Below are 24,316 nucleotides of genomic sequence, written 5' to 3'. Positions count from 1 at the left end.
TTCTACTTTTACCCCTGAATCTGTCATTATGCGTGAGATTCAATAAGAGGTAATAATGGCGGATTTAGCTGCGCGTGCTAGTGAAGCCTCAGTAAGCACTCGCTGATCCCATTCAGGGTATTATAACATACCTTAACCCAATGCGGTCATAGGAAGCGGTGGCACCCTGCTCTCAAGGCGTTAGTTGTTCAATAATCGGTTACAACGACCGATAAGGTTCAGTAGCTTTGGTACTAAAATCTGATATGGTGGGAGATCAAGACGCGGGGAATGGCGTCGACTTGCATGATAAGGCCATTGTGGAAAGGAGACACAAGACTTCAAAATGCCAGTCATGCGCTGTTTTTTAATGGTTATTCATTTCCTGTGCTTGCTTTCTGAGTGTAGGTATGGTATCCTCAGCTTTCCATCGCCAACATGCTTGATGAGAACGCGACGACTGTTGACCCTCGAGGTCTGGCGCGTCTTCTGATTGGCGTGTCCATATTCTTTCTCATTCCAACTGCCATCGTTGTTGTTTTACGTTGTTTTATTCGATTGAAACATGTTATGTTTGGACTTGATGATGGGCTTATGCTTATAGGATGGGTGAGTTTGTATTATTGTGAATGATACGAAGTACTAACGAAGTAAGTTACTGCACGTCATTTTCACTGGAGTTGGCCTTCGTGCTATTTATGCAGGTGTGGGGACAAAGGACAGGGATTTAAATGACTTTCTACAGGTCGATGGACGCAAGGTAATTCCCAACAACTACCATGTTCTGCTCATTGATGCTAACCAAAGTGTACACAGTGGATGTGGATTGGCGAAATGCTCTACAATTTTTCCCTAATTCCTCTCAAGTGCTCTATCTGTGTCACCCTGCTACGCATTGCCGTAACCAAGGTCCACCGTACTATTGTCTGGATCACTCTCATTTTCACCCTAGCCACAATGATATACAGCTTCATTGCCGTCTCAGCTGCATGTAAACATATCGAGAACAACTGGGATGATCGCGGAGAATGTTCAGTACCCGTGTTGATGACCGCAGCATACGTCGGATCTATCAGCGCTATCATATCTGATTGGACCTGTGCTATCCTGCCTGGATTTATGCTATACAAGTCCAACATGAGAAAGGCCACCAAGGTTTCTGTCACTATCATACTTGGGTTGGCTGCATTGTATGTTGAATTCTGTGACATAAATACGGAGCTAACAATTCCTACAGGGCATCACTGTGTACCATCGTTCGACTCCCATACTTGAAAGCCTTTTCCCAACCCCACAACTACTTATGTAAGTAGCCTGTATAAACTGCGACATCATTACTTTACTTACACAAACAGACAATATGGCACATATTATCCTCTGGTCCACTCTTGAATCAGGGATTGGAATAGTCGCTGGCTCATTACCTGCACTCCGCAAGCTTGCCAGTTCCCGCTTCCATTTCAATTCGTCCACAGATAGCTCCCCAGCTTTCGTCACATCATTTTCTGGCATTAACCGAGCTGTCATCACATCCCAGGCAGCGCCAGCACGCCGTAGTTACAGAGGCGAAGTGGGTGACGATTGGGAGCAACTCGATGATATTGAGGGCACGTCAAGTCAGAAGATTCATGTCAAGGTCGATTTCGAAATGCATACCCTAGAGAGACCAGAAGGCTCACAGATGTCGCATGGATCTCGTGAAGATCTAGTCCACCCATGATGGAGAATCCGGTCTATATATGCAATGCTACCCATACATATCCGTTTCTCGTAATAAATTGGCCTTAAGATTTATCAACTAAAGAAATTTCTCATTGTCTAGGGGGGTATGTCTCTGTCGTCTGAACAGGCTGAGTAGTTCCAAGCCCAGTCCGACGTCGTATAATATCACCAAGGCGGATCTCCTCTTGATTGAGAGCACTTGTTCCATTAATAATGCAATACGAGATACTAGGTGTCCACAGACTTTTGTCCTATAATTTTAACAAGAACCCACAGCCTTCCTATCGTGACCTATTCTAGTATCCACTGTAACGTTCTAGTCTTACAAGTGTCTTTCTCATTAGAACGATGAATGGCATTGCACCGGCTTGAAGAACAATCTTGGGAACATCTTGTCGCCCCTTATCATTATTCAACCACGCGATATCCCTGTCCTCAGCTTGCTAGATTTGCAAGGGTAATGTGGATCACCAGGTCAGAATATACCATTCATTTTCCCAGACTTAGTGACTGCCAGATACGATAGGCGTTGCAAACAAAATTGGAAAATGTAGGTTCACATTCTTTTTCACTTTTCACTTTTCACTTTTCACTTTTCACTTTTCACTTTTCACTTTTCACTTTTCCGGTTTTCAACATCGAATTATATTTTGCCTTTACCGCCCAAGACCTGTTGTAATATATACATCAAGTTACTACGAAGTACACGTAAAAGAATGGAAACCCAGGGAGCCGAGATTAGGTGCTCCAGCAAAGACCAAAAGTTGTTTCTAATGACTGGTCGGTCTGTTACCCTAGACTCAGCTGTCGGGTTGATCTCCCTTGGGAGGATACTTTCCCCCTTCCTTTTCTACCTTGGGCTCACAAGTACACCACTCTTTTTCGGGAATTTGAGACATGACCGAGGGAACATGGTTGCCGCAACCCCACCAGGTTGCTTGTTCTAGAGCCATGTCAGTTACAGTTGATGATCCGGGTATGGAAAACTTACTACAGTTATTGCAAGTAGCCTTTTTGCACATATTGAGGGGGAAGTTTGTTTGTGGGGTAATGTTTGAAGGCAATGAGATCAGTTGTTGAGTTGCAAACTGAAAGTATGGGGGCAATCCTTTATATATGCTGCTTTGGTCAATAGTTACATGACGTATCCGCAAGCGTCGGCTTCCGTTTTCATCCACTCGTTGTACTGACTGATAATAACACTCGTGATCTATACTGTTTTGAGCATAGTCCTTTGCGAGTCAAGTCTCCGAGTCCCATTTTTAAGTCTAGTCGCCGATTCTGGTCCCCGGGTCTTACAAATATGTATCAATATTTTATTCCCCGCCCAATCAAAGGATTTTCAACATCAGTAAGCTATAATTAAAGTTTGCCTGTCGGGTCGGGTATTGATAAACCAAGTGATAGAGTCAACCCTACATGTTGGCATTTGTATAAAAGAATAATGATCACATTTTGTTAGACGTATAATGGGCAATACTACCCACATGAATTATACACACTTATTACTCGAACTCGATGCCAGGCTCATCTTACCTCCATCAGACCATGCATCGGAAACTACCAAGTTATGTCCGCCACTATCTCTCGGCCAGCCTCAAAGTCGATTTCCTCCTCGAAGTTCAACTTTTACTTCTTACCTTCAGTACCGGTATCCAAGATGCCGTGAGCTATCCAGACTTCAAATGCTTTGCTTCAAATCAGACCGGCAATTCTGTCGTGCTGGCTGTAGGTCTTGCTGGACATGACGACTCAGTCTTTAACTTGTCCAATGTTGGCCTCAGTCTAGGGATGTTTCTAGCTGGAGCGATTATGACAGGGCAGTTAGCCAATTTTGCCGGGCCGCGTGGTCGAATGTGGCTGATAGTCAGCCATTTCCTACAAACACTTCTCACTTTTGTGGCCGCTATCATACACCCTAAATACTCTCAGTCTGGCAACAGCCCTTCGTCAATGGGCTCGTTATCATTACTCGCCTTTGCGTCGGGGGCCCAAGTAGCCTCCATGAGACCTTTTCGAATCCAAGAGATTACAACAGCTATGGCAACAGCAGCATGGGTTGATCTTGTTATTGATCCAAGCTTATTGAAGATACGAAACCGTTCACGAGATCGACGTGTTGGATTTCTGATATCGCTAGTGTTGGGGAGTTTTGCCGGAGCCTTTATGCGAACAGGTGTTGGCTCATCTAATGCCCTGTATGTAGCAGGTGCAGGAAAGACACTGGTTATGCTGTTGCTTTTCCTAAACCGCGAAGAAGAAAAAATAGACCAGTCTCAACTGGATGTATAATAGGTAGAGTAGTGATAATTGACTTACACATACGGCTTGAACTGGATACCGAGGGTTCTCTGCATTGTGTCCTATTCTTTCGTTCTTTTTTTTGCAATGGATTTGAAGTTTGTTACTTCTAAAATATACGTTTTGCATGTAAAGTGGTAAAGTGACAAGGTATAAACTTGAGTTGTGTCTTCACTGCAATTTTAACCCTTTCCAAGTAACTAATATTCCTATCTGCTAAGCGGTTAAATGGCGGCGGGCCAGGCCCAATGTGTATTATGGAAATGTACGCTATTGCTAGGCGCCTTTATTCACTGCAATTTTAACCCGCGCGTAAGACTCGGTTCCTATCTACTATACTACTATCTGATTATTTTGCATAATAGCGTATTTGTTAGTTATCTGCTCATTCGATAACGTCCGTTATTGATACAAATACTATATTTCATACGAATTGCGCATTTAATCACATCTAATTGCTCCTGTAACAATCTATCTACATTTCACGTGGTCCATTCCATAGATTCCCAATATCAGTAAACTCGACTTCCTGCAACATTGACCACCAATTTGGAAACGGGTCAGGTACAGAGACATTGATAGCTGTGTTCATGGATTGGCCCTGTGATTGTACCGGTGCATCATTTCCATCTTCCCTTCGCGTTGAGTTTCGATCTGCATGGCTTATCTGCTGTAGATGCTGATCCGATCTATCCACAATACGATATTCGTGAATCGACTGATGTAAAGTCTCAAAATCAGCTCTAGATCGACCTCTGTATCGGCCTTCGTCTTCTGTAGCTCTCTTGTACAGCAGGGATGAGTTTTGAATAGTTTTGATCTGCTCTTGTTAGCTCGAGATATCTCTTCTGAAAACTGAACTCACCCAACCACCTGCCAATTCCCAGGCGTTTTGGAACTCTTCAAGGTACTCCAATCCCCAATTCATCAGTTGCTCAGCCCTCTTACTCCGACCCAGATTCATCCTGGGATATCGGAATACGTAGAGATTCAGGAAACATGCTGTAAAAGCACAAAATCCAGAAAAAGGTGTCATTAGGGGGATGCCACATTCTGATGCTTCTTGTAGCAAGCAGGCGATTTGTTCTGCTGCAAGGAACAACTCTCTGGCACTTTCATCCCACCAACCTGGTGGAGCTTCTGCTTCGAGCAATGGCGGGTCTACAGGACCTCGAGGTGTCATATCTCCGATGGGCAAGAAAGGGAAGTATTCTCGGTGTAGCATAATGGTACTTAGATATTGTTAGCGCACGTCTCGCGAAGTGACGGTGGGCTTTTACGTCAGGTAGTAGAGCATGTTGAGATAGATGAAGGATTCACCATGACCGAGCGTCATGTGCACAACAACACTATGTTGCGGATACCAAAGTCTCTCATGCTGACTTTTCCTCCATTCTTCTAGTCGACTTCGACACTGATACCAGGACGAGCTAGGAACCCAGGGACAATTCTCAGCCGCACACATGCCTGGTGCACACCGTCCATTGTTGAAAACGAAAGACATGGCTTGAGCGTAGATGTCAAAACCGAGAGCTATTGACTCAAATCCCTGAGCGAGACCGGTCAAGTCCCCCGCGCTATAGTTGAGCGAAGTAGCATCGAAGCCAAATGCGAAGTCGGTGTAGTTGAGTGGTCGAGGCACTTTCAGTTTCTGCATTTCCGACATGGGAAGCATACGTGGGTTGTACGTTCCTGAGTTGATGGTACAATCCATTATGAAACAGGCCCAGTATGTTCGTGATTCAACAGCGATGGCCATGGCATCTATGTCGCTGTTCTGTGAGACGTCGAGCGGATGGGGACTGATGCGGGAGCTGTGTAGAGATTGCATGATACGTATTGCCATACCTATACCTGTCAGAAGAATGACCTTTTGGGTCCTCATCAACTTACCGCAGTGCATCCAAGCTTTGTGATATTCACGCACACCCCATTCATATAAGGTCAAGATGAGTAAAGCCTGCACCACTTGTACCTTTGGTGGTTGGAGTATAGCATCAGATAATGTACTCCAAGCATACGTCGCGTATGACTCGCTGCTCCTCAAGCCTTTTAACCAATCTCCTGTGACTATCGAACATTGTTTCCTAGTAATTGCAAGAGTTGTAGCGAGAAGTGCTTTGCCCTCTTTGGTTCGGACAGTCTGATACTCCTTCATGAAAGATGAGGCCTGGAGAATTCTCAACTCAGGAAACTTGGAAGTGAATATGTTTAGAGCCTTCAAGATAACGCCCATTGGTAAACTTGTCAGGTGCTCGTCCATTGTATCAAGTTCATTGTGGGAAGTCGTTTGTCTTGATGGGATAGGCGTCACGGGACTCAAGACAGACGAGGCCGAAATTACTGAGACATCATCGCCACGTGGAGTCGAAGCGACTGAAGCAGTCTGAAGTCTTCTTACGACTTTCTTCGCAGATCTGACCTGGGGTCTCGTGAGTTCGCAGCCAGAGGTTCTCAATCTGTCACATCTTGAGCAAGGTGCAGTTCCATTGTGGACGCATTTGACTTTGGCTTTTCTTCGTAGTCCGAGTTAGCTTTCCTCTGGTGAACATCGATTGGCAAATTTCGTTACCTGCAATGTTCGCACGATAGACTGGATCGCATATTTGCTATCCGGACGGGAAAGGATATATGGTCGGCTTTGAAATCAGATCCAGAAAAAATTGGTAGCCCGACAGATTATGGCGCCGGTACTCGGAACTCGGTTCTCGATCCCGAGTTCCGACAAAGACGACGCTAAAAATGGACGACTATCTGGATTGCATCTAATCAAGGTCGTAGCTGGCTATAAGTATGCCAATCTTGACGAATTTGTGAATGACACGGAACACAAACTGTCTTAGCACCTTGTTATGTTTGGCATTACTACTAGATGAATTCGAGATACAGCCATATCCATTCTTAACAACGAGGGGTCAGTACACTAGGCTTTACGATGATAGCTGCGCCCATGGTCAACCAGAGAGTAGGCGAGTTCTTCTTTCGTTCAACAGCTAATCGTTTTTCATAATAACCCAGAGTATGAGGAGTTATTGAGTGATTGAAAGGTCGAAACTGTTGACCAACACCGCTAGTCTAACCTACATATGCAGGTTTCACCACAGCAAGCCAAATTCCGAGTACTTTGAGTACACAGAGAGCGCAGATGTCTCATCTTACAACTACTGAAGAAATGATCGGACGTTTGATTTAGCTGATAAAACAACTTAATTCACCGCTATTCACAGTTACAGATTTCTCTCTATCATCTACACCTATCACACGTTTGAACTAGACCACAACGTAAGCCACGCCTGAATCTTTGCTGCGTCAATACCCAAATGTCTTAGAGACAACACGTCTTCGTTGGGAATCTCATATCTTACTTGATCACCTCAATGTAGCTTCTAATGGAAATGGCAGACTCTCTCGGTTATAAATAACAGCCCCCCGCACCTACAAACCCGTTCATCTTAGCCATACTCTACAAGTTTCTTTGAATTACGCAATCATCTACATCTTTCACCTTTCTTCTCACCCGCAACAATGGTCAAAAAGTTCAACATCACCGTTCAAAACCAATCTGGAGCAGCTCAGCAGTATGCTTTAGTCGCTGAGAAGCCAGAGGTTCGTGGTGGCAATGTCTCCTCCCCCATCTGGTCCAGTGTATTTGCTACTGCACAGGCTGGCGAGGGCGATACCGCTTTCTTTACCATTGAAAATCAATATTTCGCCATCTTGGGAACTTCTCAGTGCCGGCCTCAGGATGGAACCAATGTATCTGTCTCAGGTACTCAGCCCGTTGAACTTGGATCTACTAGGTCCGACGGAACCAAGGAGCCCGGAACAACAATCGGCGTCGTAGCTAGCAATGACATGCTGCAATTCTCTTATGATCACTCCAATCCTTCTGGGCAATCTCGGGCTTTTGAGCTTAAGACTAAGACGGATTTCACCCACGATGACGCTCAAAGCAGTAAGTCTCTACCTTGACCGATGTTACCAGACCCGGTATGCTAATTCTATTTAACTCTAGAGAACTTCCTCATTGGCGCTGGAGCTTCACTCAATGGTCGCCCCGTTCCCTTAGCTGCATTCGTCCCCGGACCTAACCAGCAGTATCAAATCGAGCCTAAGAACGTCTTCTATCTTGTAACGGGTCAGTATCGAGAAGGTGCTCTCGTCGAGGAGGAGAGCATGGGGTATAATCGTCTGAGGGTGGATTTTGGAAATGCTCGAGGCAACAACATTTCAGTTACTCAAACACCAGATGGGCGGTTGATCATCCAGAACTAGATGGAACATGGATGAAAGTTTATTGACGATGATATCGGGCACTATCTGTTATCTTGCGAAACGCAATTCCATGGTGCAGTTGAGATTTAACAAAAATAAAAAAGATGTCGCCGTAAAAAGACTTTGCAAACCTTTCTTCATAACGTGAAGGCTATGAATAGCTTTCCCTGTACATTGTGCTCAGCTATCTGATATAAGCAGCTTTACATCAAAAGCATTGGCCATGAGACCTTTGTGTCGAAAGCTTCACTGAAGAAAAGCCTTGTTTATCCGACGATTTGCATCTTGGAGGGTCGTTTCGACTACTTGATTCGTTGGAATATCGACCTCGATCGAATATCCAATAATGGGGCTGACGAGCTGAAAAGGAAACTCGTGTTGAGGGCATCTGATTGGAACACGGAGGATTTGGCGCTTACGTGCATTGGCATCCTAGAAAGCAACGTCTGCCTAAAAGGCAGACAGATAGGCAGACTGGGATGGGTAAGTAGTGACCCCCCAGCATAACTCCATTTCTATACCTACAGAACTTCATCCTCCGCATATCACTTGATAAACAACCAAGCCTACTATCCCTAACTTGCATCCTTGAATTAGAAACACTGGCAGCTAAGAGCATGAGACGAAAACATTAGGTCAGTTTATAATACCTAGGCTACGCGCTTCTTAGACGACTTACTTTTGTACCCTAAGACCTAACTTAAGAGGCTAATTCGTCTTTCATCCACACTGGACCCTCAAAATGGGGTTTTGGAAGAAGTTCTCGTCACGCACCGCTCAAGGAGGATCCGTCAACCAAGGATCCCCATCGACAACGTCTGGTCCAACCACTCATCCACAAGGCCTAGAAGTGGTATCAGAAGGAAGCAACCCCGTCATAGAGTCAGTGATATGCTAAGATACCCGACGTTTTGCTGCCCCCCGCGACCCCTCCGATCCCGACTATGCGTTCATTATGAGATTTCTAATTATCCTCTTCCTTGTAGTATCGTTGTGATTCACGGTCTTAACGGGCATCGCGAGAAGACCTGGACTGCTGAAAACGGAATTCACTGGCTTCGCGATCTGCTGCGTTTCGATATCCCCGAAGCACGTATACTCTCGTGGGGATACGACGCAAATACACACACTAGTTCTTCTAATACGTCTTACTCGTTTCTATATGATCATGCGCGGACGCTGGTGTCCGATTTAAACAGGAGACGCAAGGTGACTGACGTGAGAGGCCTGTTAACATAGTGCGAAGATATACCTACTGACGTGCATTACTTAGTCGTCAGAACGGCCGATCATATTTATCGCACATAGCCTCGGCGGAATTGTTGTCAAGAGTGTAAGTTCTAAATAAGCCCACATCCATGCGAGCAGGCCTTGGAGTATTGGAAACATCGGCGACTGGAATCATAAAAGACGCAATTATTAGGTCATGTTATTCAACTTGGACTATTGGTTTAGGCTATTTAGTTCCGTACCCTAAAGCTTAGGCGGCTAATCTTCCTTCTCATATACGAGGTACATGGCTAATTCATGTTATCAGGCCCTTATCCATTCGGATGCAGCGCGTAAAGGTGCTCTGCTTGATCAGCGGTCTATCAAGCTTTCGACTTATGGCATTGTTTTCATGGGTACCCCTCACCAGGGTGGGAATGGTGTGCAACTGGGACGTATCCTCATCAATGCCGCCTCTGTTTTCGTACAAGCCGATGATCGCCTCCTCAAACATCTTGAGAGGGATTCTGAGTGGCTCTTGCAACAACTAGGCCAGTACGGCCCGATAAGCGGTGAATTTGTGACCAAATTTGCTTATGAAGAATACGAGACACCGATAGCTTTGGGCAAAAAGATCCTGGTTCGTATACATTCTCTATATATCTCTCAACTCTCAATCGAAGCCTGAGGTTTCTCGCCTTTGTCGTTGCTATTAATAACAGTATATTTATTCCTTCTATCTCAGAATTGGATTGCTAACCCAGTCAAGGTCGTGCCAAGGGCATTAGCGGTTGTCCCGGGGCAGGCGGATGCGGAGCCAATTGCCGTTCATGCAAACCACAAAAACATGGTGAAGTTCAAGTCAAGAGAGGATGTTGGCTATAATACCATCCTGGAGAATTTGCAAATCATGATGAAGGATGCTGAGGCCGTGATTCGAGCACGATGGGAAGCAGAGCGCCGGGCAGAGAATGGTGGGTGACTCTCATGAATCGGTTTGAGCTACGCAGCTAATTTGTGGACGGATACAATAGCTCGAGTTAATGAAAAGAATTTTTCTCTCGAGTTCAGTCTATCAGAGGTCAATGATGTCAATCATTTTGTTGCAAGAAATGAGGAACTTGCACAATTGCAGAAGATCTTGACAAACTCCCAAGATCGTCGTATCGTTGCCATCCATGCCCTCGGGGGTATGGGCAAAACACAACTTGCAGTTGCCTTTGCAAAGCAAAATCACAAATCATTCTCCGCGGTATTCTGGATGAACGCAACCGATAAGGAAACGCTGAAACAGAGCTTCATGAGAGCAGCGAACCGAATCCTCCGCGAGCGTTCCCCTCTGCCCTATGTTGAACGTGCCGTTGTCAACAACGATATGGAAGAGGTAACCAAAGCTGTCGGACGATGGCTGAGCGAGCGTGGCAACAATGAGTGGCTTATCATCTTCGACAACTATGACCACCCTTCTTTAGGCAATAATATCGGCAGCAGGAACTCTCAGGATGATAATAACATCGTCTCAAAAGATTACGATCTTCGTCCATTCTTCCCTGAAACTCATCATGGTGCGATCATCATCACGACGCGATCATCCACAGTAAAGCTCGGCGAGAGTATACGACTGAAGAAACTCCAATGCATCGGGGATGGTCTCAAGATTCTCGAGTCTACATCCAGACGCAAACGACTCGAGAAAGGTAATGTACATCAATAATCAGATTATATATCGTCATACTGACGTTTCATAGATCCCACAGCTATCCGCCTTGCTGAGAAGCTCGATGGTCTTCCACTTGCCCTTGCCACTGCTGGTGCTTACTTAGATCAAGTTACTATATCATTTACCGAGTACCTTGAACTCTACAACGAATCATGGGGCAGACTTCAAGAATCTAGTCCCCAGCTCTTATCATACGAAGATCGTGCTATGTACTCAACATGGAACATATCATATGAGAATGTAGAGAAACGGAACAAGTCTTCTGCTATGCTGCTCAAGCTTTGGGCTTACTTCGACCATGATGACTTGTGGTATGACCTACTGTGTGGTGCGGGGGAATCGGCACCACCATGGTTGGAAGTGCTTACAGACAAGCTGGCATTTGTGGAAAGCATGCGCCTATTGTGTGACCACGGACTAGTGGAGGCGAATACAATTATTGGTGAGTCTCAAGCGGGATCACCGGGTTATAGCGTGCATGAATGCGTGCATGCATGGATGGTTCATGCGTTGCATAAAAACACTGATACAGACATGGTGCGGATAGCCGCTACATGTGTGGCATCGCTCGTACCAACCGAAAGTGATAAGGAATATTGGCTTACAGAACGACGACTATTGCGACACGCTGACCGAGTTTTTGAGAGGACGACGGAAGGCACAGGAATGCCCCATCTTGACACATGGATTTATTCGGAATTTGGGTCTCTCTTCCGCCACCAAGATCGACTAAAGGGGGGGGAGGTGATATACAAGCGATTGCTGCAAGAGTATGAAAAGACATTGGGTCCCAACCATAAATGGACGCTAGGAACAGTTCACAATCTAGGACTTCTCTATCTGAAACAAGGTCGATTTCAACAAGCAGAAACGATGCATAAGCAGGCATTGCAAGGATTCGACGAGACACTAGGGCCAGAGCATATATATACCGTTACAGCAATAGAAGGTCTGGGTAATATCTATGTCGACCAAGGTCGGCTTGATGAGGCAGAAAGAACCTTTAATCGAGTATTGAGAGGGAAAGGGAAGATATTAGGACCCTAGGATACATCAACGCTCAGTACAGTTAACCAGCTTGGAGGTCTCTACATTCGACAAGGTCGCCTCAATGAAGCAGAAATCATGTGTCAGCGAGCATTACAAGGGAAAGAGAAGGCATTCGGACCCTACCATCAATCAATGGTTAACACACTCTACAATCTTGGGCTTATCTACATGCAGCAAGGTCGTCTTGATGAAGCAGAAACAATGTGTAAGCGAGCGTTGGAAGGAGATGAGAGGACTGTGGGGTCAACCTCTTTCAAAACGTACTTGCCTGCGCTAAAAACTCTAGAAACCCTGGGTGATGTCTACCGACGTATGCATAAGCTAGACCTAGCTGAGAAATGCTATCTGCAAGCATGTAGCGGACGTATGATAGTTTTAGGGGCGAATAACGATAAGACTAAAAGGATTCAAAGTAGATTGGAAGACTTGAGATTACGACATTAGAAACAATAGAGATATCGATCACTCGTTGTCGTCGTCAGTCATCATTACGCTTTTAAGGCATGAAAATAAACAAACCAAAATTGTAATCCAAACTTCATAAAATGAAATACTGATATCATCTCTTAATTATTTATTTATTTTCTTGTACTCTACTAGCAAATGCAAGGATGAGCCTCTCAAATATCATCTCTTCTACCTCAAGCGGTCAAGTTATCTTCTACCCTAAGACCTCTCTAGCATCTCATCTATCTATCTAGGCCGTGATCGCTCCAGTATTGTCCCCGTTGTGGAACTCTGAGATGCGTGCAACTCATGCGTGTTTTGACAGCAAGACTGGAAGACTACTACACACCGAACATGGATCGCTCGACATGACCAGAGAGTTAGATCTATACAAACCAAAAACAGGGAACTCACAACCACACGCAACAGACACCAAAGATGCGAGGATCTCGGGAGTTGCGGGGGAGATGGAACAAATGCCCACACTCCAGGGCTATGGCCTCAGCGATGACAAGAAATGGTTCATATTATGTTGGTTTCAGCGTGCGGTTCGGTCCAATGAAGAAAGTGCGTACTATAGCAATTGCGAGATCAACCTAGAGACAGGTACACAATTTTAGACCATTTCCATCACTTGCCTGGCCAATATATAGACATTTCGTTGGTCTTTGTATTGCCTCAAAACATGGGTTGCATAAGTTGATAATTCAGAGGTAGCGGAAGGATTCAAACATGCGACTTTGGTCGGACGGCCTAACTGTTCTAGGCCTTGGAGCCCAAGTAGACTTGTCCCTATGAAGAAACCTCCGAACCTTGGTGAAGATTCATACTCTAGTGGAGGTGAAAAAGCGGTTAATATCCTCTGGTATTCTCGCAGTGTGGCCCAATATCGTATGTCTATATTTTCCTATTGGCATTAAATTAATCTCTTGTATAATACTGCTGCCAAGTACGTACAATTACTCAACCGCAGAAATGGATGTGCAACCCCCTGCAGGACTGTATCACGGTTACATCCAGGATCTTTTGCAAGACTATCAAATCCCTGTTATTCAGCTAATAAATTTTGGAGTACAGCTTGCTTGAAGAACTAAATAACTTAGTCACTTTAAGTCATCTTCAACCCCTTAGCTAGCTCGTTACTTACTGTCACCCTCAGAGATTTCTGTCACACTTGGCTATATGCTTAAAGCAAATAGGCGCCAAGAGCGCTGATCACACCATCTTGATGACCTTGGCGAGATGTGTGCTGTGCCTCTTATCGACTCTATCTAACCGATTTACAGGGCTGAATAGAACACTTTAGCCGTTGTCTGTATAAGAACAAGGTCTGCACCTCAACGAAGGATTCATTGTAGTCTTACTAGATTATTTGCGACACCACCTGATATCCATCAAAATGCCTACAGCGACGGAATTCTTCGGCATCAGCGCCAACAACTTGGGTCCTCTAACAACAACCTATACAGCGCCCTCATCATGTACAGGAACCAGCAACACCGACCACATACTATTCGCAAACGCGACGTCTCCTTACCTGGATTATATGCTGTCCTCTTCCTGCAAAGCCAAACCCTTTGGCGATTGCTATCCCAGCGGAAAAGAACGTGACGCGGTTGCCGCGCAAACAACGAGTGTCGGCCAAGGAGTTTATCACTATTTCTCACCAGGATCTGCTTGCCCTGATGGATGGGAGACTGCCGCGACGTTGAAACATGGATCCAAGAGTGGCGAAATAGACGTTTCAGGCGCCCTGACCAACTCGGCGACGGAGGTGACGGAGAGGATTAAATCTTACTCCCAACCGTTGCCGCTTCATCCTACCGATTTTTGGAGGAATATTCTTGACAAGTCTGAGACTCTTGCGCTTTGCTGTCCACGGTACGTTCAATGTCAACCACTCTGCAGCAAAAACTGACTGGCATACACAGCGGCTACGCAGGCGATATTCACGGGTTCTGCAAATCCACGCTCGGCCCACTAACGCGAACCAAGATCAATGAACCAGATCCAGAGCTCTGTAGGGTCTATGTTACCGACAATGACTTCCTCGTTACGGTTACAAGCCTGGACGGTGTAACCCTGACGAATGGCAACGGCTTGAGGTCTATAGTGCCCATGACTCAAGATCTTGTCACGACAAGGACGAACTTTGGCCACTGGGGCGATGAAGGCATGGAAAACTTTGCACGTGCGACTTGGGTACCTGCTGTGACTTTGATTCATGTTGAGACAGCCACGGGAAGCGCGGATAAGGGCGGGAGTGATGATGATAAAGATGAGAACGCTGCTTCAAGTGTTGGAAGGGGAGGTATTGTCAGTGTTCTTGGAGTGACTCTTGGTCTCTTGGCAGGCGCGGGTATGTTGATGGCGTGGTGATTCTTTGTAGTGATAAAATCACGTGTTTGTGTGCCCGTGATGCAAATGTCAAGGTCGTACTGACTGCTCACCTGCCAACAAATGTCACTTATTCAGACACCTTATGGCAAAGAGCCTCTTTTTTGTCTCTGTTTCATAACCGTTTGATTACTATAAGTAAAGGCCTATTCTTCTCCGATAACTATAGTCAACAATATATTCTCCCACGGCTCTTTTGCTTCAACAGTAAACCAACATCCAACGGAAACATCGTATGATCAACCTTTCCCCAAATTAATATATCTTCATATCTTTACTTTGACAGTCTGTATTATATGAGAATGCCCAGGCAATCGACAAGGCCACCGGTAAGTGATTCCATCCAAATTAAACTGTTTTGTCCTAATCTAATATTTCGAAGCAATTCTACCGTCTCAGATCATCACACCCAATGTACAAATACAGTAATTCACTACCACTCCAAACCCAAACCTAGCTAAGAAGATAATAGTTAGGGATCGCTTTGTCCGCAAATGGGAACCCTCCCAAGGTCCACCACCACGTATAGAAAACATATCCCACGTCGCCGACGAGAAACTTGAAGCCAGCCGTCGCGTTCAACGTTTCAACGCGTACAGAAATAGACGTCATGGCTCCTGGCGATATGGCTTTCATGGCACAAGACGCTATTGCCATATTGGCTGGGGAAGCGAGACAGAGGGACAAGGACGTCTGTTGGTCTGTCGGAACGATGCATATGGTATTTATGGAATCACCAACAATTCGTTTAAAGTCAGCCGTTCAGGTAAGTTATTACGTTTGTTCTTGCAGGTTTTGCTGACTGGTAGGTGAGCTCATGGGTTTTTTGGAAGGGGAATATATACGACATCCTCATCTTACAGTAAGCCTCTCTCGCCTTATCCATCACTGTACAATCTAATGAGAGACAGAAGCAGATATGTTTTCAGAAAGCCACAGAACATCGTGTCATCTGAAAGCCATGTTCTTGTGTAGATACGTCCCCGGACGTGTTCAGTATCTTCGGCATGGGAACCTGAACCGAACTGCCCCCTGCAGAGGCTACGACAGTGTAAGAAGCAACATGATCCTTTAGATTCTGAGATACAAGGTTACTAAGTGTTCATTCAAGGTCCCGGCCGTTTTGGCGAGTGAGGGTGGAATGGTCAATTTTCCCGAGGCGGTTGTATATCGGGATGATGCGATTGTTCCTGTTGCTGTTATAACTTATCTAGGATATTGAAATAACAAGGGATGTTTAGAATTGAGAAGATAAACCAGACAGCAAGAAAGCTTTCATTAACGATTTCCAAAAGTCCAACCTTTGATCTTGCCATTCATGTTCGATTTACCATAGCCAAAGTGAACATAACGTCGTCGACCATGCGACACATCTCATTAAATAAACTACAAATACCGTATTAATATTTCTTTCACTCCCTAATCCGCCTTCCCAGTTAGTCGCATCTCAATGATATCGTCCATAATCCTCTGACAAATTCCCTGATGCGCCAACTCAGTATATCTTGAAACAAATGGCATAAGTAACCCATGCGACTCAACAACAACCTCCTCAAATAACTCCCACTCTTCTACCAGTGTCCCATTACTACTCGGCGTTCCAGGATCTGGGGCTTGTCTAACAAGACACTCTATCCATACCGTAACGCTAGCTCTCGCGTCAACGCGCGCTCGAATCCCGTTATGAACTTTGAGAAATGTGATGGGCCAGTACTCATCCTGCGTGAGACCCGCAACAAGCTCTAGCCGTTGAAAGCAGAGGAAGCTTCTAACGCTACTATTGGGCGGGCCGAAGAAAGGCTCGCTGTGGACGCGCGCCGTGTCGGGCGGAATCTCGGAGAAGCTTGTGAATACTGCATTGTGCTTTAGAAGAGGCGTAAAGGTTTGGATATGTGCCAGGACAGCTTCTGGGGGCACGTGGCTTGGGATGGGTGCTGTGACGAGAACTTGATGCTTTGAGCGCATCGCTTTCTTTTTCATTTGGGTGTTGGGGGAATTATGTATCTTATATAAGAGGTTAGTCATGGCTTTGTCATGCATGGCACGGCATGGGATTTGAAACCTAGCCACGTGTGTATCCGTCCACAGCATGGCATAGCTTCTTGGCTCGAGCTCTTCTCACCTTTGTTTGTGGCCAATGAATCAAAGTTGGCATGGGAATCCTTCGCTTCCCCGCAGTAGACTTTTGTGAGGTTGAATCGATAGTGTTCCAACCCTTTTTAGGTCAGCTCTAGCAAGCATCAAGGGCTGGTTATGAGGCATTGGAAGGGAGACAGCATACGAGATTATCTCAGGGGACATTTGTTGACTCCCCAAGGGAGGGAAATGCTGAAGATAAAAAGTGAGGCTGTTGATTTTCCGCTCGGGCCTTGGAATGAAAAAAGCATAGTGAGGCACAGCAATTGGTCACTCGATGCCCCATAATGGGCTGGGAAAAGGGAGAACTCGACTTTCTAGACCAATCAAAGTCTCTAAACCTTCGCTTTGACAGTTCTATAATTAGTCTCATTTGTCTCTGCCGTGTGGGGAAAGTTTAATGCCGAGATAAGCTGTGGACCAAGCTCCAGGTTATGTCAAGACTCTATTATATTAAGTTAATATCGACCGGCAGTCAATGCTACCCTCCTTCATTTTTGATACCTCTCGGTAAAGCGAGATGATCCAGTTTGCCAGATGTCTTGAGATCCCGCAACCAATTCTTCGCACCTTCATATCCCATCTCACGTATATCGTCAAACTTTTCCATATCAAATGTCCCAGTCTTGTCCAAATCATGAAGCATATACAAACACTCTGGCGTGTTTTGTATGGCCTTGATCTCATTCGTGTTGGTGGAAAACGTTATAAGTTCGAGCAGCTGCAGCGAACCCCAGACGTCCCCATCAGACCCTACCGCCCCATGAGGCGAGTTTCTGTGTGGCTTCCGTGAACTCGTGCAAGGGAAGATCATTTGCGCAAAATTCCACCATCCTGACACTGATTGGCCTAGTGTTTGTGGTGGCGGCGCGCCAGCTGTGTTGGAGACATCAAAAGCCAGAACAATCTCCGCACCCAGCGAAAGAGCCGGGAAGACAGGAACGTTGGCCGAAAAGCACCCGTCGACCAGGATATCGCCTTCTCCTTCCACAGCGAATGGAGGAAAGATGGGCGGAATACTCATAGAGGCTCGAACCATCTGCCAAAGAGAATGTGCTTGAGGATACATTGTTTGACCTCGACCACCTTGACTCATGTTTGTCGCATTACAATAAAACGCCAACCTTAGATCACTGGAATCTAGGTCTTGGTCCATGGCCGAAGATACGTGGCTGGTAAACATAGTACCAGATGTCCATGCCAAAACGGGCATTGTGAAATCCAAGAGATATCTATACCAACGCGACACCTTGCTGAAGTTCCTGGCAGCTTCTACTGTGCGATCAATAGACATGTGGCTTGCGTATAGAGCACCGATGAAAGCGCCCATAGACGTCCCGCCTACAATGTCAAAGGGTATGCCTTCTTCTTCGAGAGCTTGTAGAGTACCCAGATGGGCGAATCCGCGAGCGCCACCACCGCCGAATACGACCGCGATTGAGCGTCCAGTTATGCGACGTGCCAGACGCTCGAAATCACGAGACGAGTCAACATTGGCGAGACGGACTCTTTCAATATGGGAGGTGGGAGCTGAAAGCCACGGCCGCTCCTATACTTTGTCAACGTGCTTTCTACAATTTTGAGTAGAACAGCGACTTACTTGTATGTACGGTCTTGTGATAGCCTGAGGGCAAAACTCATCTTCTCCATCATCCACAAGAACAAGAACCTTCTGGGCCAGTGTCCCATGTCTTTCCAGCTTCAGTTCAACCCTTGTGATTCTTGGATCCGCATCGTCCATGGCCATGAGAATAATCATATCGGCCTAATGAAGAACATAGTAAGCAATCATCTCAAGGCAAGTCGGCTAAGTGCGGTACTACTCACTGTCGAAATACAAATGTCGTTCCATGTTGAGTCAACCGAAGTCTCTCCAACAAGTATTGACAAATTGGAATTTTGCTCTACATGGGCGATGTAATCTTCCAGATACTTATTTCCAGCATCAGTGAAGACAGAATCTCCTATGGCGCTGATCACACTATGAGACTCCACAAACGACACGCTTTCCTTTTCATAAATACCGAGCGTCACTAAAGCGGAAGATAGAAGTGTTGCGCACTTTGCAGCTGGGACTTCAGCAGAGAGTGGGAATACAGCGATAGTCCGAAGGCGATTAGGGTCTGATGCCATCGTACTTGGTTGAGTCTGGCCAGTGCGCTGTGTTTGAGCGACACTGCTCCATAATTTGGTTCCTAGATCGGGTGCATAGTTGATGAGTTTCTGGTAAGCTGACTTTTGCAACTGTGCTATCTCGGATTTTCGGATTGCGTAAGCTGCGGATGGCCTTGGACAGCTTGTGTGGAACTCAAGGACGCCAAAAGCATTCCCTGGTCCGTACTCCTTGATGTGAGTCTCTCCAGCAGTTGTGCTCTCTTCACTAATACGAATACGTCCTTTAACAACGAGAGAGATGCAATCACTAATGGGTGTCAATCACAGTGACTGAATGCTCCAAACAAGTGGGAAGTACTTACCTGACGTCTCCCTTTTTGTAAATTTCTCCTCCAGCTTTGATGGTCAACCAGTCGAGTGCAAAGTCTATTAGTGAGATCAGAGGGGGCAGAAGATCATGCATCTTGGCGGCTAGCACCACCAGCATTTGGGGGCATAGGTCGGTTAGCCGTCGGAGGAAGGTTCTTGGCAATAGGCCAATTGTTGACTTTGTTATGACTCTGAAGTCAAATTGGGACTTATTATTTTGGACCAAGCTGCTGTGTCCGATTATGTCTCCTGGGTTAATCTTTAACATCGGTACCTACCCCTCATTAGCATACCTCATTGAAAATCGAGAAACCCAGTTACCTTTGCAAAATTTTCACTTTTCTTCTCTCCATTGCATGCCTCCAAAGCACCGTCTATCACCAGACAAACACCAGGATATCGCTCTCCATGATGCGCGACATATTCTCCTTGGCCAAAAGAAAGTATCTCAATGTTGGCTTCAATCTCGTCCATGATCGCCGGATCTATCGCATCACTACTCCGAACATTGAGACCTTTGGGATGCATGAGCATACTGATAACCCTTTGTGCAGCATGCGCCCTTATCCGTCTGGTATCAGGTGTTCGTTCCTTAAATTGTGGGATACTTTGGCGCTTTCGTTCTGTCTTGGAAAGGATGGACTGCGATTTAAATACACCGAGAGTGCCATCGTCACTAGAAGTGCTTAGATGCTTTTCAGTATTGATCGTCAATTTTAGGTTCGGATTGCTGCGGCTCTTAGGAAGAGGAAGCCCTGCTTCTTTATATAGATCGGCTCCCAACATCGATTGTGGTCTTGAAGTAGACGATGCAGATAAATTCGACGGTGCACGACGTCGTGTTGTCTTTGCATCGTATATGGCTGCGAAGCCATCATTCAGCGGGCTATAAGGAGATTCAGGAATGTCGTCGTAATTAAAAAGTGAGGGTGTGTCGCCGAACGGATTTTGGAGGGTTGAATCACTGGTTAGGGAGGTCATCTTCATCTCGCATTGTAACACCTGACTCGACAAGCCGAAATGGGTTTCAGTGACGGGGAAAGTGACAAGGAATAGCTTCTGTAGTAATGCTTGGACCATGGGAGATCGCAGATCTTCGGGAATGGTTCGCGACTGTCGCAGATGTATTCTCCCAAGCTTCAAGTCCGTCGCTGCTTCGTAAAGAACTCGTGCTTCTCCAAATCTCGGGTTGATCTGTGCACTGATGTCCTGTTTCGAGAGCATATCGAGGATTTGGGAGGTGGAGTTGAGACAGGCGCCTCTTTTGAGGGACTTGGAAACAGCTTGACATTCTGATTGTAAAGATGAGTGGTTGGGTATCGTGGGTATACTATCGGAAATGGTAACGTTGACTTGGCCGTCGAGGATGAAGATCAGAGCTGGCGTTGGGTTGCTCCATGGGTCGAATTTTGTGTCTGTACATCGTTGACGGTTAGTTACTGTCGTCGGTCTGAAGCAGTTGTGGGTATATTACTTTTACTGATCTCGAAGTGATCGGCATTCTTTACAAGTCGCTCTATGGCCAGGTTCTCGACGAACCGTGTACCTTCGTACGAGCGGACGAGACTGAAAAGGTCAGAGTCGAAGTTCCGTAAATTGTCCATATGTACACGGTGATCTTCTCTTCGTGGAAAGGATATAATAGATCAAAGGCAGTAAAGTATACAGGCTACTATGACTTGAGTATTTTCTTCAGGCATAGAAAAGTAAACCAGGATCAAGTGAAACGTGAAACGAATGTGCAAAATGGGCAGGCGTGACGGTAGAAAAGAACACCAAGAAAACAGCGGATAACGTCGAATAAGGACGGGAATAAGCTAATGTCCTCACCTAAAAACGGAAAGAAGTGAGAAATAAGACAGAAATCCAGTCATTATTGCTGCTGATTTGTTCGAAATTGTCATCCTATTCAAGTCAGATGCGGCGACAAATCTGACAGTAAGCGTAGGTAAGCACGTTAGCCATGATAATGGGACTGGCTGACATTAAACATTGGCCGATCTGATGCTTATTTGGGTCTTCGATTTTTAGTCTACAAGGCGCGAGGATTAAAATGGACATCACTGCCACCTGGACTTACATCAGATCTTGGTCTGACTCTGTGCTGGCGGTTAACATGGTATGGTCGCGACTTTGGGGCGAGGTCAAAGCGAGATGATGGTTAGAGCGAGCTGGCAACTAAGCCCCGTCTTATTACTATTACAAATATTACTTTTAGTGGTCATAAGAACTTTATTCGAAATCTCGGGGAAGAGGCCTATTCTTAGTCCAGGTGTGTTCAATTGTGCCTTTATCACAAATGATCAGAAGCCTATGTGCTTAGGTCAGAAGCGACTCTAATGAAGCTATTTGAGTCTCAATGATCTCGATCGCATTTGACAGTCAACAACAAGGCCATTCCGAGTCATTCTAGCAGACATCGGCTGTGGAAAGTCAATCAGCACTATCCTGGAACACATGGCAGATAAAGCACTGGAAGCACTTGGCAAGCATCTTCAGGCTACGTATGGGCTCAAGCAGCCGCTGCTCTTCGCCGGACGAGACTATAGAAATGTACGGGTAATCAATATGAAATCCCAAAACTTCGTCCTCCTGTGTAAGTCTATTCTAATCATGGTGATTCGGGGGGAGAGTCCGGCCCGAAACTTATGGCATTCCTCCAACACTTCTACCATTCAAACATTCAAAATTCCACCCCACACATTTCAAAACCCATCCCACGTATTCAAGCGCAATGGCAGTCAGTTCATTTACCAAGAGTGCGATGGCCACAGTTTTACTAGCTCTCATCGTAGCCGCACCACTCATGATGACGGCAACACTCAGCACCTAGATCGTCGTAATCGCATTTGTGCTGGGATGGAGATAACATGGAACCTCTGCCAAGACTCCAGCATAGCCTTCCATGTCATGGAAAAGGAATATACATTCCAATGCGGATGCCATGGCCAGATATAATGAGGCTGAAGAACTTGGTCCCCAGTACCAGGAATAAACAATTACGTTAAATAATAAGGGAGCATCCTCTTCCATTCCCGAGTTGCTGTCACGCCCCGTGTCGGGTTCTTCCACCCATCGACGTCGCACGGGGAGTACCAAGACCCTGAAATTGGCAGCCAGGACACGGATATCGAGACGAAGGGTCTCCCTAAAGTCACCGACCTCCCCACAGCAGGTACTGGACTCCCCAAAATCGGAAAGATTATCAGTTGTCTTTGAGGCTCCTGAGAGGTTGACACCAAACACGAGCCAGAAAGAAAATGTTTGGCCACGCCTCATACCGTCATCGTCATTGAGAGGATGAGACGGATAATTCACCGATCATTCATACCAGTGAATATTGTCTGGCTTGATTGGATAAGACACAGTGGGCGAAGACATCCCGACAACAAACTACAAAAACATCGAAACAATAGACCCGTATTCCTATATTTCACGATCGCCTCAGGTTCTCAGTATGCCGAGCTTGGGATGGTGATTTGGGCTTTCTCTGGATGGGCAGTATCATGCATTTCGATTTATCACGCTCACTTACGTCGGGCCCTTCGGTGGAGGGCAGACCTGGACACTGCTACAACGCTCCCAGCACGGCGGGCAAAGACGCGTTCTTGTTCCAAGTTCCTTGTGACAATGTTTTCGATAACCTGATTAGGGAACAACTATCCCAGTAGCGAAGTTAGAAAGAACGCCAACTGCGGCTTGCGCAGCCCTGCCGAAGAAGATCCGGGCAATCAAGCCCAGGCTTAAGTGAAACCCGGGGCCCAGGGGGCCATCGATCTTGACTGTGATCATGAACATACCAGACCCTCCGTCTAGAAGCCCGCGCTAATGCACAAACTAACCAGCGTTCCTAAACATATTATACAAGACTCGCCTGAACCAGATTGAGTGTCTCAGTATTGATATCATATTCAATTCGCGATGTGTCAACCGCCTTTCGATTGCCTGTTCTCCCTGTTATCTAGAAAGCTGTAGTCGTTATATTTATAAATCGTCCTGTTTCACTCGCCAAACACCATTTGGACTTCCCGTGTGTCCTTGGAACTAGACAACAATGTCTTCGGCCTTCTCAAGCGGTCGAGATGACCGACAAGGAGACAGATAAGTATTAAAAACACTATTTAGTCCAGTTCAAACAAGCTATCAGCAAAGATTAATGTCCCGGCCACCGGGAATATCCCATCCCCCGTCTGGTTTTATTGGCGACGTCTCTCTAGGGTAATGGTAGGGCGTAAGCGCCGTGGTGGAGATGGCTTCCGCCGCCATAGTGCATCCTCATTGCCCGAATGTCGCCGACGACGCGACCGATGATAACTATTTCTCGCCTGAGTTCGGGTATCGAGAAAGTAGAGCTTCTTCGACGAATGTTAGTTATATGACAAGACAATCCAGGATCTGTTCCAATAGTGAATCTTATTATTCATGGGACTCTCACTGTTGCTCAATCTGCCGATTGGATCTTCAAGGCTTACTCCGTCCACATTGTGGTCCCACCACTTGATCCTGGCTGGTGACATACTCATGCGGCAAGGAGCACGATTTGATAGGCATAACGGGCAAATTTTGCCGACTGTCGACAACCAACCCTTGTATGTA

The 24,316-nt window shown here is 46.0% G+C and overlaps 8 protein-coding genes across 8 annotated transcripts; 5 read left to right on the top strand and 3 right to left on the bottom strand.

Annotated features, from left to right (window-relative positions):
- The first annotated feature begins 85 nt into the window (after positions 1-85).
- EDB82DRAFT_493552 (uncharacterized protein) lies at positions 86-1,777 on the top strand. Its single transcript, XM_025731432.2, has 5 exons — positions 86-588; positions 635-739; positions 796-1,169; positions 1,217-1,284; positions 1,335-1,777. The coding sequence occupies exons 1-5, from the start codon at positions 418-420 to the stop codon at positions 1,697-1,699; spliced, it is 1,083 nt and encodes a 360-aa protein (XP_025587533.1). The 5' UTR covers positions 86-417; the 3' UTR covers positions 1,700-1,777.
- Positions 1,778-3,032: 1,255 nt separating this feature from the next.
- EDB82DRAFT_493549 (DUF1275 domain protein) lies at positions 3,033-4,132 on the top strand. The gene has a single exon (XM_065608432.1). It carries the CDS (start codon positions 3,220-3,222, stop codon positions 3,991-3,993), a length of 774 nt encoding a protein of 257 aa, XP_065466025.1. The 5' UTR covers positions 3,033-3,219; the 3' UTR covers positions 3,994-4,132.
- A 243-nt stretch (positions 4,133-4,375) lies between these two features.
- On the bottom strand, positions 4,376-6,641 carry EDB82DRAFT_493547 (uncharacterized protein). The gene is made up of 5 exons (XM_065608431.1): positions 6,575-6,641; positions 5,896-6,518; positions 5,283-5,850; positions 4,868-5,234; positions 4,376-4,822 (listed from the first exon to the last, which is right to left on the bottom strand). The coding sequence occupies exons 1-5, from the start codon at positions 6,604-6,606 to the stop codon at positions 4,478-4,480; spliced, it is 1,935 nt and encodes a 644-aa protein (XP_065466024.1). The 5' UTR covers positions 6,607-6,641; the 3' UTR covers positions 4,376-4,477.
- Positions 6,642-7,370: 729 nt separating this feature from the next.
- Positions 7,371-8,462, top strand: EDB82DRAFT_116393 (uncharacterized protein). Its single transcript, XM_025731476.2, has 2 exons — positions 7,371-7,957; positions 8,018-8,462. Exons 1-2 carry the CDS (start codon positions 7,528-7,530, stop codon positions 8,275-8,277), a joined length of 690 nt encoding a protein of 229 aa, XP_025587537.1. The 5' UTR covers positions 7,371-7,527; the 3' UTR covers positions 8,278-8,462.
- A 311-nt stretch (positions 8,463-8,773) lies between these two features.
- Positions 8,774-12,700, top strand: EDB82DRAFT_573172 (uncharacterized protein; the record flags this gene model as incomplete). Its single annotated transcript, XM_065609932.1, has 9 exons — positions 8,774-9,159; positions 9,264-9,495; positions 9,551-9,610; positions 9,815-10,126; positions 10,256-10,460; positions 10,521-11,183; positions 11,235-11,648; positions 11,739-12,182; positions 12,276-12,700. The coding sequence occupies exons 1-9, from the start codon at positions 9,020-9,022 to the stop codon at positions 12,698-12,700; spliced, it is 2,895 nt and encodes a 964-aa protein (XP_065466023.1). The 5' UTR covers positions 8,774-9,019.
- A 1,331-nt stretch (positions 12,701-14,031) lies between these two features.
- Positions 14,032-16,386, top strand: EDB82DRAFT_573170 (uncharacterized protein). The gene is made up of 8 exons (XM_065609931.1): positions 14,032-14,584; positions 14,635-15,062; positions 15,245-15,333; positions 15,387-15,429; positions 15,573-15,866; positions 15,915-15,962; positions 16,012-16,151; positions 16,212-16,386. Exons 1-8 carry the CDS (start codon positions 14,103-14,105, stop codon positions 16,320-16,322), a joined length of 1,635 nt encoding a protein of 544 aa, XP_065466022.1. The 5' UTR covers positions 14,032-14,102; the 3' UTR covers positions 16,323-16,386.
- Positions 16,387-17,593, bottom strand: EDB82DRAFT_493521 (uncharacterized protein). Its single transcript, XM_025731521.2, has 3 exons — positions 17,382-17,593; positions 17,223-17,315; positions 16,387-17,104 (listed from the first exon to the last, which is right to left on the bottom strand). The coding sequence occupies exons 2-3, from the start codon at positions 17,253-17,255 to the stop codon at positions 16,520-16,522; spliced, it is 618 nt and encodes a 205-aa protein (XP_025587541.2). The 5' UTR covers positions 17,256-17,315; positions 17,382-17,593; the 3' UTR covers positions 16,387-16,519.
- Positions 17,594-17,672: 79 nt separating this feature from the next.
- EDB82DRAFT_438639 (uncharacterized protein) lies at positions 17,673-21,334 on the bottom strand. Its single transcript, XM_065607779.1, has 6 exons — positions 21,195-21,334; positions 20,042-21,135; positions 19,714-19,814; positions 19,064-19,658; positions 18,837-19,001; positions 17,673-18,785 (listed from the first exon to the last, which is right to left on the bottom strand). Exons 1-6 carry the CDS (start codon positions 21,322-21,324, stop codon positions 17,718-17,720), a joined length of 3,153 nt encoding a protein of 1,050 aa, XP_065466021.1. The 5' UTR covers positions 21,325-21,334; the 3' UTR covers positions 17,673-17,717.
- Positions 21,335-24,316: the final 2,982 nt, after the last annotated feature.

Source organism: Fusarium venenatum (assembly GCF_020744135.1).
Source record: "Fusarium venenatum strain MPI-CAGE-CH-0201 chromosome Unknown EDB82scaffold_1, whole genome shotgun sequence".
NCBI classification, from domain to species: domain Eukaryota; kingdom Fungi; phylum Ascomycota; class Sordariomycetes; order Hypocreales; family Nectriaceae; genus Fusarium; species Fusarium venenatum.
This window is presented reverse-complemented; position numbering and strand designations above follow the sequence as displayed.

Excerpts from the sequence above, each read along its gene's own strand:
- EDB82DRAFT_493552 (XM_025731432.2), top strand. The coding sequence starts at position 418 with ATGCTTGATGAGAACGCGACGACTGTTGACCCTCGAGGTCTGGCGCGT. Across the intron at positions 589-634 it reads GGCTTATGCTTATAGGATGG|TTACTGCACGTCATTTTCAC; the intron begins GTGAGTTTGTAT and ends TAACGAAGTAAG. Across the intron at positions 1,170-1,216 it reads ATACTTGGGTTGGCTGCATT|GGCATCACTGTGTACCATCG; the intron begins GTATGTTGAATT and ends CAATTCCTACAG.
- EDB82DRAFT_493549 (XM_065608432.1), top strand. The coding sequence starts at position 3,220 with ATGCCAGGCTCATCTTACCTCCATCAGACCATGCATCGGAAACTACCA.
- EDB82DRAFT_493547 (XM_065608431.1), bottom strand. The coding sequence starts at position 6,606 with ATGCGATCCAGTCTATCGTGCGAACATTGCAG. Across the intron at positions 5,235-5,282 it reads AACATGCTCTACTACCTGAC|TACCATTATGCTACACCGAG; the intron begins GTAAAAGCCCAC and ends ACAATATCTAAG. Across the intron at positions 4,823-4,867 it reads GGGAATTGGCAGGTGGTTGG|ATCAAAACTATTCAAAACTC; the intron begins GTGAGTTCAGTT and ends TAACAAGAGCAG.
- EDB82DRAFT_116393 (XM_025731476.2), top strand. The coding sequence starts at position 7,528 with ATGGTCAAAAAGTTCAACATCACCGTTCAAAACCAATCTGGAGCAGCT. Across the intron at positions 7,958-8,017 it reads CCACGATGACGCTCAAAGCA|AGAACTTCCTCATTGGCGCT; the intron begins GTAAGTCTCTAC and ends ATTTAACTCTAG.
- EDB82DRAFT_573170 (XM_065609931.1), top strand. The coding sequence starts at position 14,103 with ATGCCTACAGCGACGGAATTCTTCGGCATCAGCGCCAACAACTTGGGT. Across the intron at positions 15,063-15,244 it reads TGGTCTCTTGGCAGGCGCGG|GCCTATTCTTCTCCGATAAC; the intron begins GTATGTTGATGG and ends CTATAAGTAAAG. Across the intron at positions 15,334-15,386 it reads CAACATCCAACGGAAACATC|TCTGTATTATATGAGAATGC; the intron begins GTATGATCAACC and ends TTACTTTGACAG.
- EDB82DRAFT_493521 (XM_025731521.2), bottom strand. The coding sequence starts at position 17,255 with ATGCCAACTTTGATTCATTGGCCACAAACAAAG. Across the intron at positions 17,105-17,222 it reads TTCATTGGCCACAAACAAAG|ATACATAATTCCCCCAACAC; the intron begins GTGAGAAGAGCT and ends CTCTTATATAAG.
- EDB82DRAFT_438639 (XM_065607779.1), bottom strand. The coding sequence starts at position 21,324 with ATGGACAATTTACGGAACTTCGACTCTGACCTTTTCAGTCTCGTCCGC. Across the intron at positions 21,136-21,194 it reads TCACTTCGAGATCAGTAAAA|ACACAAAATTCGACCCATGG; the intron begins GTAATATACCCA and ends AACGATGTACAG. Across the intron at positions 19,815-20,041 it reads AAAGTGAAAATTTTGCAAAG|ATGCATGATCTTCTGCCCCC; the intron begins GTAACTGGGTTT and ends CTAGCCGCCAAG.